Source organism: Macaca mulatta, chromosome 1 (genome assembly GCF_049350105.2).
Source record: "Macaca mulatta isolate MMU2019108-1 chromosome 1, T2T-MMU8v2.0, whole genome shotgun sequence".
NCBI classification, from domain to species: domain Eukaryota; kingdom Metazoa; phylum Chordata; class Mammalia; order Primates; family Cercopithecidae; genus Macaca; species Macaca mulatta.
In genome coordinates, this window is record NC_133406.1 from 207750221 (window position 1) to 207762307 (window position 12087).

The 12087-nt window shown below is 42.7% G+C and overlaps 1 protein-coding gene across 10 annotated transcripts in view; it reads right to left on the reverse strand.

The window, feature by feature from the left end:
* AZIN2 (antizyme inhibitor 2) overlaps positions 1-12087 on the reverse strand; it is a 42037-nt gene that overhangs the window by 11828 nt on the left and 18122 nt on the right. For 3 of the 10 annotated variants that reach the window (XR_013413374.1, XR_013413375.1, XM_015134412.3), the window contains exon 10: positions 8957-9025. Coding sequence is in view for 1 of the 3 variants with exons in the window: in XM_015134412.3 (XP_014989898.3) it covers positions 8993-9025 (33 nt within the window). In the remaining 2 variants the exon portion in view is untranslated. 10 annotated transcript variants of the gene reach the window in all.

The following is a 12087-nucleotide window of genomic DNA, read 5'->3' on the forward strand; positions in this document are numbered from 1 at the left end:
CATATTTAGATAATCACTGTTTTGTATGCTTGGGAAACACTAATGAACAAAATACACAAAGGTCCTTGTCCTCATGGGGTTTACAGTCTAGCAGGGGAAGGTAAACAAGTAAATTATACAGTATGTTAGGGCCAGGAGCGGTGGCTCACACTTGTAATCCCAGCACTTTGGGAGGCTGTGGTGGGCGGATCACAAGGTCAGGAGATCGAGACCATCCTGGCTAACACGTGAAACCCTGTCTCTACTAAAAATTCACACACAAAAAAAATAGCCCAGCGTGGTGGTGGGTGCCTGTAGTCCCAGCTACTCGGGAGGCTGAGGCAGGAGAATGGCATGAACCTGGGAGGCGGAGCTTGCAGTGAGCCGAGATCGTGCCACTACACTCCAGCCTGGGTGACAGAGCAAGACTCTGTCTCAAAAAAAAAAAAAAAAAAATTATATAGTATGTTAGAAGGTAACAAGCACTACTGAAAAAAAAAAAAAAAAAGAAAAGAAAAGAACACACAACACCAAAGACACAATCCATAAAAGAAAGAATTGATAAACTGGACTTCATTAAAATTAAAAATTTCCACACTTCAAATGACAGTATCACCAGGTGTGGTGGCTCACACCTGTAATCCCAGCACTTTGGAAGGTCGAAGCAGGCGGATCACTTGAGGCCAGGAGTTCGAGACCAGCCTGGACAACATGGTGAAATCCCATCTCTACTAAAAATACAAAAATTAGCCAGGCTTGGTAGTGCACGCCTGTAATCCCAGCCACTCAGGAGGCTGCAGCAGGAGAATCGCTTGAGCCTGGGAGGTGAAGGTTGCAGTGAGCCAAGATCTCATCACTGCACTTCAGCCTGGGTGACAGAGCAAGACTCTATCTAAAAAAAAACAAAAACAAAAACAAAAAACAAAACAAAAAAAAAATGTTAAGAGAAGACAAGCCACAGACTGGGAGAAAATAGTTGCAAAACACACATCTGATAAAGGACTGTTATCCAAAATATATGAAGAACTCTTAAAACTCAAAAATTAGAAAACAAACAACTAAAACTCTGTTTATAATGGTCAAAGGAATTTAACAGATACTTCGCCAGAGAATATACACAGATGGCAAATAAACATATGTCATCAGGGAAATATAAATTAAAACAACAAACACCACTGCACCCTTATTAGAATGGCCAAAATTCAGAACACTGGCAACACCAAATGCTGGTGTGGATGTGGAGCAACAAGAACTCCCATTCATTGCTGGTGGGAATGCAAAATGGTACAGCCACTTGAAATACCGTTTGGCAATTTTCTGCAAAACTAAACATATTCTTACCATATGATCCAGCAATTCTACTCCTTAGCATTTACCCAAAGGAGTTAAAAATGCATGTCACACAAAAACTTACACATAGGTGTTTATAATAGCTTTATTCATAATTGCCAAAACTTGGAAGCAACCAAGATGTCCTTCAGTAGGTGAATGGATAAACTGCTCTACACCCAGACAATGGAATATTCAGTGCTAAAAAGAAATCAGCTATCAAGCCATGAAAGGACATTTAGGAAACTTAAGTGCATATTGCTAAGTGAAAGAAGCCAATCTGGGCCATGGTGGTTCATGCCTGTAATCCCAGCACTTTGGGAGGCCGAGGTGGGCGAATCACTTGAGTTCAGGTGTTCGAGACTAGCTTGGCCAACATGGTGAAACCCCATCTCTACTAAAAATACAAAAAGTATCTGGGCATGGTGGCACATGTCTGTAATCCCAACTACTCGGGAGGCTGAGGCAGCAGAATCACTTGAACCCAGGAGGCAGAGGCTGCAGTGAGCCAAGATCATACCACTGCACTCCAGCCTGGGCAACAGAGTGAGACTGTGTCAAAAAAAAAAAAAAAAAGAAAAGAAAAAAGTCAATCTGAAAGTCTTTAATTCATTTTGTATATGGTGTGAGATAGGGTCCAATTTTATTTTTCTGTATGTGGATATCTAGTTTTTCTAACACTATTTATGGAAGAGACTGTCCTTTCCCATTGTGTGTCCTTGGCACGTTTGTTAAAGATCAATTGACCGTAAATACATGGATTTATTTCTGGGCTCTCTGTTCTATTCCACTGGTCTGTACGTTCGTTTTTATGCCAGTACCATGCTGTTTTGCTTACTATAGCTTTCTAGTATATATTTTGAAATCAGATAATGTGATGCCCCCAGCTTTCTTCTTTTTGCCCAAGATACTTTGGCTATTTAGGATCTTCTGTGGTTTTATGCAAATCTTAGGATTTTTTTATACTTCTGGGGAAAAGATCATTGGAATTTTTATAGGGACTGCATTGAATCTATGGATCACTTTGGGTAGTATGAACATTTTAACAGTATTAATTCTTCCAATTCACAAACATGGGATATCTTTCCATTTATTTATATCCTTTTTTATTTCCTTCATCAATGTTTTCTAGTTTTCAGTGTACAGATCTCTTACCTCCTTAAATTTCCTAAGTAATTTTTTGACGCAATTGTAAATGGGATAGTTTTCTTGATTTCTTTTTCAGATAGTTAGCATATAGAAACATCATATGTTAATTTTATATCTTCTAACTTTACTGAACTTCTTAAGTCTAATAGTTTTTCAGTGAAGTCTTTAGAGGTTTTTGTTTGTGTGTGTGTGTGTGTGTGTGTGTTTGTTTTGTTTTGTTTTTTTGAGATGGAGTCTGGCTCTGTCGCCAGGCTGGAATGCAGTGGCGCCATCTCGCTTCACTGCAGCCTCCACCTCCCAGGCTCAAGTGATTCTTGTGCCTCAGCCTCCTGAAAAGCTGGAATTACAGGCACACACCACCATGCCCAGCTAATTTTTGCATTTTTAGTAGAGACAGGGTTTCACCATGTTGGCTAGGCTGGTCTTGAACTCCTGACCTAAAGTGATCTGCCTGCCTCAGCCTCCCAAAGTGCTGGGATTACAGGCGTAAGCCACTGTGCCAGCCTTTGTGTGTGTGAGATGGAGTCTTACTCTGTTGTCCAGGCTGGAGTGCAGTGGCATGATCTTGACTCACTGCAACCTCCGCCTCCCAGGTTCAAGCAATTCTCGTGCCTCAGCCTCCTGAGAAGCTAGGATTACAGGCACACACCTTCACGCTTGGCTAATTTTGTATTTTTAGTAGAGACAGAGTTTCACCTCATTAGCTAGGGTGGTCTTGAACTCCTGACCTCAAGTGATCCACCAGCCTTGGCCTTCCAAAGTGCTAGGATTACAGGCATGAGCCACCACGTCCAGCCTTAGAGTTTTCTGTATATAAGATAATGTTATCTGCAAACAGAGACAATTTTATATCTCCCTTTCCCATTTGGATGCCTTTTATTTCTTCCTCTTGCCTAATTGCTCTGGCTAGGACTTCTAGTACTACACTAAATAGAAGTGGTGAGAGTGAGCATCCTGGTCCTGCTCCTGACCTTAGAATCTTTGCTGAGTATAACATTAGCTGTGAGCTTGTCATATATAGCCCTTATCATATTGAGGTACATTCCTTCCGTACCTAATTTGTTGAGAGTTTTTATCATGAAAGGATGCTGAATTTTGTCAAATGCTTGTCTCCATCTACTGAGATGATCATATGATTTTTATACTTCTTTTTTTTTTTTTAAGTTTTGTTTTTTTTTTTTTTTTTTTTTTTGAGACGGAGTCTCGCTCTGTCGCCCAGGCTGGAGTGCAGTGGCGCGATCTCGGCTCACTGCAAGCTCCGCCTCCTGGGTTCACGCCATTCTCCTGCCTCAGCCTCCCGAGTAGCTGGGACTACAGGCGCCCACAACCGCGCCCGGCTAATTTTTTGTATTTTTAGTAGAGACGGGGTTTCACCGTGGTCTCGATCTCCTGACCTTGTGATCCGCCCGCCTCGGCCTCCCAAAGCGCTGGGATTACAGGCGTGAGCCACCGTGCCCGGCCTGATTTTTATACTTCTTTGTGGTATTATAGTATATCACATTTATAAATTTAGACACATTAAAATATCTTTGCATCCCAGAGATAAATTCCACTTGATCATGGTGTGTGATCATTTAATGTGCTATTTAATTTGGATTGCTAGTATTTTGTTGAGAATTTTTGCATCTATGTGAACATGGCCTGTAATTTTCTTTTCTTATGGTATATTTGTCTGGCTTTGGTGTTAAGGTAATTGTGGCCTTGTAAAATGAGTTTGGAAGTGTTCCCTCTGCTTCAGTATTGTGGAAGAGTTTGAGAAGGATTGGTATTAATTCTTTTTTACATGTTTGGTAGAATTCACCAGTAAAGCCATTCAGGTCCTGGGCTTTTTTTGTTGGGAGGTTTTTGATTACTGATTCAATCTCCTAACTCATTATTGGTCTATTCAGATTTTCTCTTTCTTCATGATTGAGTCTTTGTAGGTAATATGTATCTAGGAATTTATCCATTTTGCCTAGGTTATCCATTTGTTGGTGTATAATTATTCATGCTAGTAGTGGTCTCTTATGATCCTTTGAATTTCTGTGGTATCTTGTAATGTCTCCTCTTTCATTTATAATTTTGAGTCTTCTCTTTTCTTAGTCTAGGTACACTCTTGGTAAGTGCTATTGCAATACATTCCAAACAGATTCACACTTTTGAAAGCATAAAAAACTAGAAAATGGAATGGCAAGTAAGAAAGCCCCATCCTAGAAATAAAAGGAGGATCTCTCTGCATGGACTGGGGTAACTGTCCTGAATTTTGCCCCCCACGATTCTCATAAAACTCCCACGATACTTGCCTCCTCTCAATTCCACCCTATACTCAATCATATCTTGCATTTGTGAAGTGCTGATACACATTTTTTGAACTGCATCTTTACACACTGATATGGTTGGGCTTTATGTCCCCACCCAAATCTCATCTTGAATTGTAATCCCCAGATATTGAGGGAGGGACCTGTTGGGAGGTGACTGGATCGTGGGAGGCAGTTTCATCCATGCTGTTCTTATGATAGTGAGGGAGTTCTCATGAGAGCTGATGGTTTTAAAAGTGTTTGGAAGTTCCCCCTTCACACCTCGCTCTCCTGTGGCCATGTAAGATGTGCCTGCTTCCCCTTCTGCCATGATTGTAAGTTTCCTGAGGCCTCCCTAGCCATGCAGAACTGTGTCAATTAAACCTCTTTCCTTTATAAATTACCCACTCTCAGGTATTCCTTTATGGCAGTGTGAGAACAAACTAATACACACACTAAATATGTATCATTTTAGAGCACTCAATGAACATTTAAAATGTTTATATATTAAAAAGTCCACCTAACACCTCAGTATTTAAAGAAAACCATATGCTCACAATATTTAAAATTTTAAAGTGAAAAACAAAGTGCACTATGACACTTCTTTTAAAAGTAGAAATCAAAAACAAGATTGGTCTTTCAAAATGTTACAGCATTTTAAATTAGAGCTTTTGGGCTTAGTTCTCTCCCCACACCCAGCTCTGATTTTTTCCAATATTTTAGAAGTATATTAAGGAAAACACCTTTTAACATCAGAGCAGCTAAAATTGGTTAAATCATGACATTAGTAAACAAAAAGTTTTGCTTATTCTTAGCAAAAGACTAGACAACTTTTTAAAAAAATTATCAGGTCAGGCGTGGTGGCTCATGCCTGTAATCTCAAGATGGAAGGATTGCTTGAACAAAAACAAGGAGTGTGAGACAGCCTGGGCGACATGGCAAAACCCCATCCCTACAAAAAGTACAAAAATTAGCCAGGCATAGTGGCATGTGCCTGTAGTCCCAGCTATTCAGAAGCTGGAGTGGGAAGGATGGCTTGAGCCTCGGAGGTGGAGGCTACAGTGAGCGTGATTGTGCCACTGCACTCTGGCCAGGGTGACACAGTGTGACCCTGTCTTAAATAAAATAAAATTGTCATTAAACCCAAAAAAAGTAGAAATCAAAGTACATTTAACAACAGTCATCTCTGAATGGTGGGATTAGTGAATCATTTTATTTTACTATTTGTGTTAAATTTCTTCTAATAAACATTCTATTTCTATAAGACAAATATATATATATATATATATATATAAAATAAAGATAATTTATAACAGCAGAGCACAAAAGAAAGTAACAGATTTCCTTACAATTAATTACAGCAGGCTGGGCGCAGTGGCTCACGCCTGTAATCCCAGCCCTTCGGGAGGCCGATGCAGATGGATCACGAGGTCAAGAGATCGAGATCATCCTGGCCAACATGGTGAAACCCCATCTCTACTAAAAATACAAAAAATTAGCCAGGTGTCGTGATGGGCACCTGTAGTCCCAGCTACTCGGGAGGCTGAGGCAGGAGAATCACTTGAACCCAGGAGGTGGAGGTTGCAGTGAGCCAAGATTGTGCCACTGCACTCTGCGCTCCAGCCTGGTGACAGAGTGAGACTCCGTTTCAAAAAAAAAAAAAAATTACAGCAAACTTAGTTAAAACACAGTAGTGTGTCAAACTTTCTATGAAAGAGTAACAAAGAATTACAAAACTAAAATAATAAACCAATAGAGTTAAAAATATTTGTATCAAACATCATATTAAATACATGCACACATGCATATGCAAGTTCATCTCTATGTGCAAGAAAAAACTTCAAGACCTCCCAAATTAAGTGAACAGAGGATATAAAGAGGCATTGATACCAAAAGAAATAAAACAATAAACAAAAACACAATGCTTTATCCTTGTCAAAGACATAGAAATGAAAGAAACAATGGCTGGGTACGGTGGCTCATTCCTGTAATCCCAGCACTTTGGGAGGCCAAGGCAGGCGGATCACTTGAGGTCAGAGTTCAAGAACAACCTGACCAACATGGGGAAATGCCATCTCTACTAAAAATACAGAAATTAGCCAGGCGTAGTGGCGGGCACCTGTAATCCCAGCTACTCAGGAAGCTGAGGCAGCAGAATCACTTGAACCTGGGAGGCAGAGTTTGCAGTGAGCCAAGACTGCAGCACTGCACTCCAGCTTGGGTGACAGAGTGAGATTCCATCTCAAAAAAAAAAAAAAATCTATTCAATTCCAACATATACTAAACCTGCTGTGTGCCAAGTTCTGTACTAGGGAAACAGATATGAACAGATATGAGACCCTCAAGGGTCTCACAGTTTATTGAATGATTGATTCATTCATTCACAATTCATTCAACAGATATTTAGTGAGCACCTACTATGTGCCAGGCACTGTGTCTAGTGCTGGGAACTCAGAGGAAACTAATTGGACAAGGTGGCTGCCCTCATAGAGCCTACCTGCTAATGGAGCAGACAGACTATAGGCAAGTAAACAAAAACATGATAATTAACAGATTATGATGGGCTGTGAAGAAAATAAGCAGGGTATCAAAATTATCTGATTGAGGGAGGTGAGCCTACTTTAGAGAGGGCAGTCAGGAAAGGCCTCCCTGACGAGGTGACATCTGAGCTGAGACATAAGAAAGAGAATACAGCAGCTGTCTCAGGGGCGAGTGAAAGAGCACTCTGGGCAGAGCGAATGCAAAGGCCCTGAGAGCAGAAACAACTTAGGTGTTACAAAAACAGAAAGGAGGGGAGTGGGGCTGGAGCTGGTAAGTGGAGCTGAAAACAGGGACAGGAGTGAGGCAAGAGGTGGCTGGGAAGATGGCGGGTGCCTTGCTGGTTGTGGTAAAGAGTCTAGGTTTTATTCTGAGAGCAGTGGGAAGGTGTTAAGCAGAGGAGGGGCATAGTCTTTGGGATTTTAAAAGATCATTCTGTCTGCAGCGTGGAAAATGGGTGGTAAGCAGGTAGGAGTAGGGGCCAGAAAACCAGTTAATGGTTACTGCAGTAGCTCAAGCAGGAGGCAATGGTGGCTTGCATTAGGGTGGTGACAGAGAAAGAATTCACTGAATTCAAAATGTATTTTGGAACTACACTCAAGAATTGCAGGTGGACTGCATGTGGAAGGAGAGGGAAAGCAAGAATCAAGAATAATGCCAACGTTTTTAGCTTCAGCAGTTGGCTAGTGGCAGTGCTATTTACCGAGAGAAGTTGTGGTTGGAAATCAAGAGTTCAGTTCTGAACAAGTGAATTGAGATGTCTGTGAAATCCCAGTAGGAATGTCAAGTGGGTAGCTGGATGTACAAGTCTGGAGCTCAGGGGTGCGATCCAGGGTAGAGATAGAAATGTGGCAGTGAGGATAGTATGGAAGATACTAAGAGCCTCAGTCTGGAAGCATTTACTTAGGAAGTGCACATAGACAGAGAAGATCAAGGACTGAGGCCCGAGACAGTCAACACTTAAAGGGTGAGCAGAAGAAGTGCCAAGGAGACAAGGTGAGAACAGCAGAAGAGTAGCCAAGGCCCAGGATGTTGCCACAGAAGCCAGGAGAGGTGAGCATGAAAACAGAGGAGGACCAGCTGCTGGGACAGAAGAGCCACATGGAAGAGCTAGCAGCATGGAAGTGACTTTCAAGAGCATCTTCCATGGCATCATGGAACAGGTTCCTGACTGGAGAGGTTGGAAGGGCTAAGGGAGCTGAGTGAGCAGGGGCAGTGGGTACAGACCACTCAGTGGAGAAATTCAGACATGAAGGGCAATGCCAACTTACAAAGTCCCTGGAAGAAGTTCCTGGAAACACGTTTGGCCAGTAAATATACAAAGAGATGTCCAGCTTTGCTAGTGATGAGGGAAATGCAAATCAAGACACAGTGAGATACCATTTTACATCCATTCCACTGAGAAAGTGTTTTCAGTCTGGCAATACCCCGTGCTGGGGAAAACGCAGAGCCACTGAGTCTCTTACACACTGCTGGTGGGATTGTCAGTCAACACTTCAGAAAACTGGCACTGTCTCTTGAAGCCAAGCATTCACATGCCCTGTGCCCAACCATTCCACTCCTTGCTCACTCATCAGAGAGAGAGGAACAAGAATTCACAGTGGCAGTATTCACAGTAGCAAAAACCCAAAGACAGTCCAAATGCCTTGAGAGGAGAATGGACAAATAAACTGCAGCATACTCACCAAAAGAGCGCTACACAGCAGTGAAATGAATGAACTCTAGAGACATGCACAGGGTGGGTGGCTCTTAGACTGTGATATGAAGGGAGAAAAAGCCCAAACAGGTTACATGCATCAAAATACCTTTTTATAAAGCAAAAAAACAAATACAATAAATTATAAATACACTCGAGGAATAGATTTAGATGTGATAAACCTATACTGAAAAAGAAAGCCAGAGAATGATAATGCATGAGTCAAGATAGTGACGACTGCATGGAAGGCAACATAGGTTAAATGATAATAACGCTTATTATGCTCAAAAGAAAACAAAGACAAGATCTTCCATGGAGCATTTTTATTCCAAAGCTGATTGAGATGCTATTCGAACCACTAAATCTACCTAATTTCAAAAAACAAACAAAAAAAAATACCAGGCAGAGAAACATGTTCAAAAGCACCAAGGGGAAATTCAGGAAATTCACCGATCAGGAAAATCAAGAATGCAGGAAACGCCACAGGAAAAACAACTCAGTTTAAAAATACCAAAAAAAAAAAAAAAAAAAAAAACATTTAAAAAGAGGGTGGGGGCCAGGAACAGTGGTTTAACACCTGTAATCCCAGCACTTTGGGAGGGTGAGGCTGGACAATCACTCGGGGCCAGGAGTTCTCAACCCGCCTAGACAACACAGGGAGATTGCATCTACACAAAAAAGAAAAAGAAAAAAAGAGCATGGGGAAACCAATGGGTTAAGAGAGAGATATGGCGCCGCCCAGTGGCTCATGCCTGTAATCCCAGCACTTGGGGAGGCCAAGGCAGGTGGATCATTTGAGGTCAGGAGTTCGAGACAAGCCTGGCCAACATGGCGAAACCCCATCTCTACTAAAAATACAAAAATTAGCCAGGCATAGTGGCACACACCAGTAATCCCAGCTACTCAGAAGGCTGAGGCAGGAGAAAAGCTTGAACCTAGGAGGCAGAGGTTGCAGTGAGCTGAGATCGCGCCACTGAAATCTAGCCTAGGTGACAGAGCGAGACTGTCTCAAAAAAAAAAAAAAGAGAGAGAGAGAGCAACATGGCAACCAAATGCACCAGGCAGACTTTCTTTGCCTCCTGATTTCAGCAAATCAATATAAAAACCATTAAGAGACAGTTGAGGATAGCTCAACACCGATGATGGGGGACAGTATGGAACTGTTCATTTTTTAATTTCATAATGGAATTGTGATTTTTTAAGTTCCTTATTTTTTAGAAACATGTACAGTACTAAAATATTTTTTAAAAGCTCCAATAATATTTGTTCTCTACTTTTCTCATACATGGTTGTAGCTTGTATACTAATCACACACACACACACACACACACACACACACGTGTTTCTATCCAACAGGACTGTACTTCCAAAGCACAGACAATTCCTCTGCAGACCTCAGCACAGTGCTTTGAATATTGAGAGTAGTACTTTGAGAGTACTGAATTATTTGCTGAATTTATAAAAATAAAAAAAAAGAAACATGCATGGTGCAATGATAAGAAGTATACCCTGAGCCAAGGATTATGTTTCATATACCTTTTTTCTTTTTTTTTTTTTTTTTTTTTTTTTGAGACAGAGTCTTACTCTGTCACCCAGGCTGGAGTGCAATGGTGCAATCTCGGCTCACTGCAACCTCTGCCTCAGCCTCCCAAGTAGCTGGGATCACAGGCATGTGCCATCATGCCCGGCTAATTTTTGTATTTTTAGTTGAGACAGGGTTTCACCATGTCGGCTAGACTGGTCTCATAACTCCTGACCTCAGGTCATCCAACCGCCTCTGCCTCCCAAAGTGCTGAGATTACAGGCTTGAGCCACCATGCCCGGCCTCATACAACTTTTTATACCGAGGTGTAAACACAAAGTCCCTACGAAGGAAGAGCAGGTATGCAAAGAAAGATGCCAAAACTATTATACTTGTAAGGGGACCTTCTTTGGGAAAGAAGGTACAGATACCCCCAACCAGGCTGAATCCCTCTTACACACACTCCCAGCACCACAGGAGTGAACTTATCATGTGTATTGTCATCTATTCAATGTCTGACTCCACCGCCAGGCTGTGGGCCCCACTCTGGAGGCGCTCATGTGGCCAGACTTGGAAAGCAGTTAAGAGCCTAAAGGAAGAAACCGCAGCATCGTCCAGAGGAGAAACAGCACAGACCACAAAGAGAGTCAAACATCCCAGTGCCCAAGTCAGGAATGCCAACTAGAGATCAGCCAAAGCAAAGATCCTGGTGGGGGACGTGGCAGTGGGCTGGGACCACCATCTCCTCTTCTGAGGAGCCCATGAAGGGAGTGGAGTGGGTGAGAGCCAGCATGCAACAGGAAGACAGGGACTGGAGAGCCAGAGTAACAGGGACGCAGCGGCTGCCCGCTTTGTAACCTGGCCGGCCTGGTCCCTTCTCAATGCAGTAGGATGTGGGCTGCCACAAGAATGCAGGCAATGCTAGTGCGTCAGAGTAGAGAGCTCAGCATTCCTCAGGACCTTGGGGAGGCCTACTCCGACCAGCAGATGTAACCACATTTAACCATGGAGTGAGGTTCCATCAAGCACATCCAGGGTGCCTGGGCACCTGGAGGAGGGAGGGAGGGAGGGAGAGAGGGGTTCCCTAGGCCAGCACAGGGATAAGGGACAGGAAGAGTCACAAAGTGGAGTTGATTTTCAAGACCCCTCTGATTGACTCTTGAAAAACTGGATAGGAGCTGGGGACGGTGGCTCACGCCTGTAATCCCAGCACTTTGGGAGGCCGAGGCGGGTGGATCACAAGGTCAGGAGTTCAAGACCAGCCTGGCCAACATGGTGAAACCCCATCTCTACTGAAAATACAAAAATTAGCTGGGTATGGTGGCATGTGCCTGTAATCCCAGCTACTCGGAGGCTGAGGCAGGAGAATTGCTTGAACCAGGACCCGGGAGGCAGAGGCAGCAGTGAGCCAAGATCGCACCATTGCACTCCAGCCTGGGCTACAGAGCAACACTCTGTCTCAAAAAAAAAGAAAAAGCAAAAGAAAAACTGGATAGGATGGGAAGGGAAGGAAAAACATATTGAGTGCTAGTTAGGCATTTCAAGGCATGCAAGGAAAGTTTCTTTCCAGGAAGAGGGGCTGCACAAAGATCAAGAGA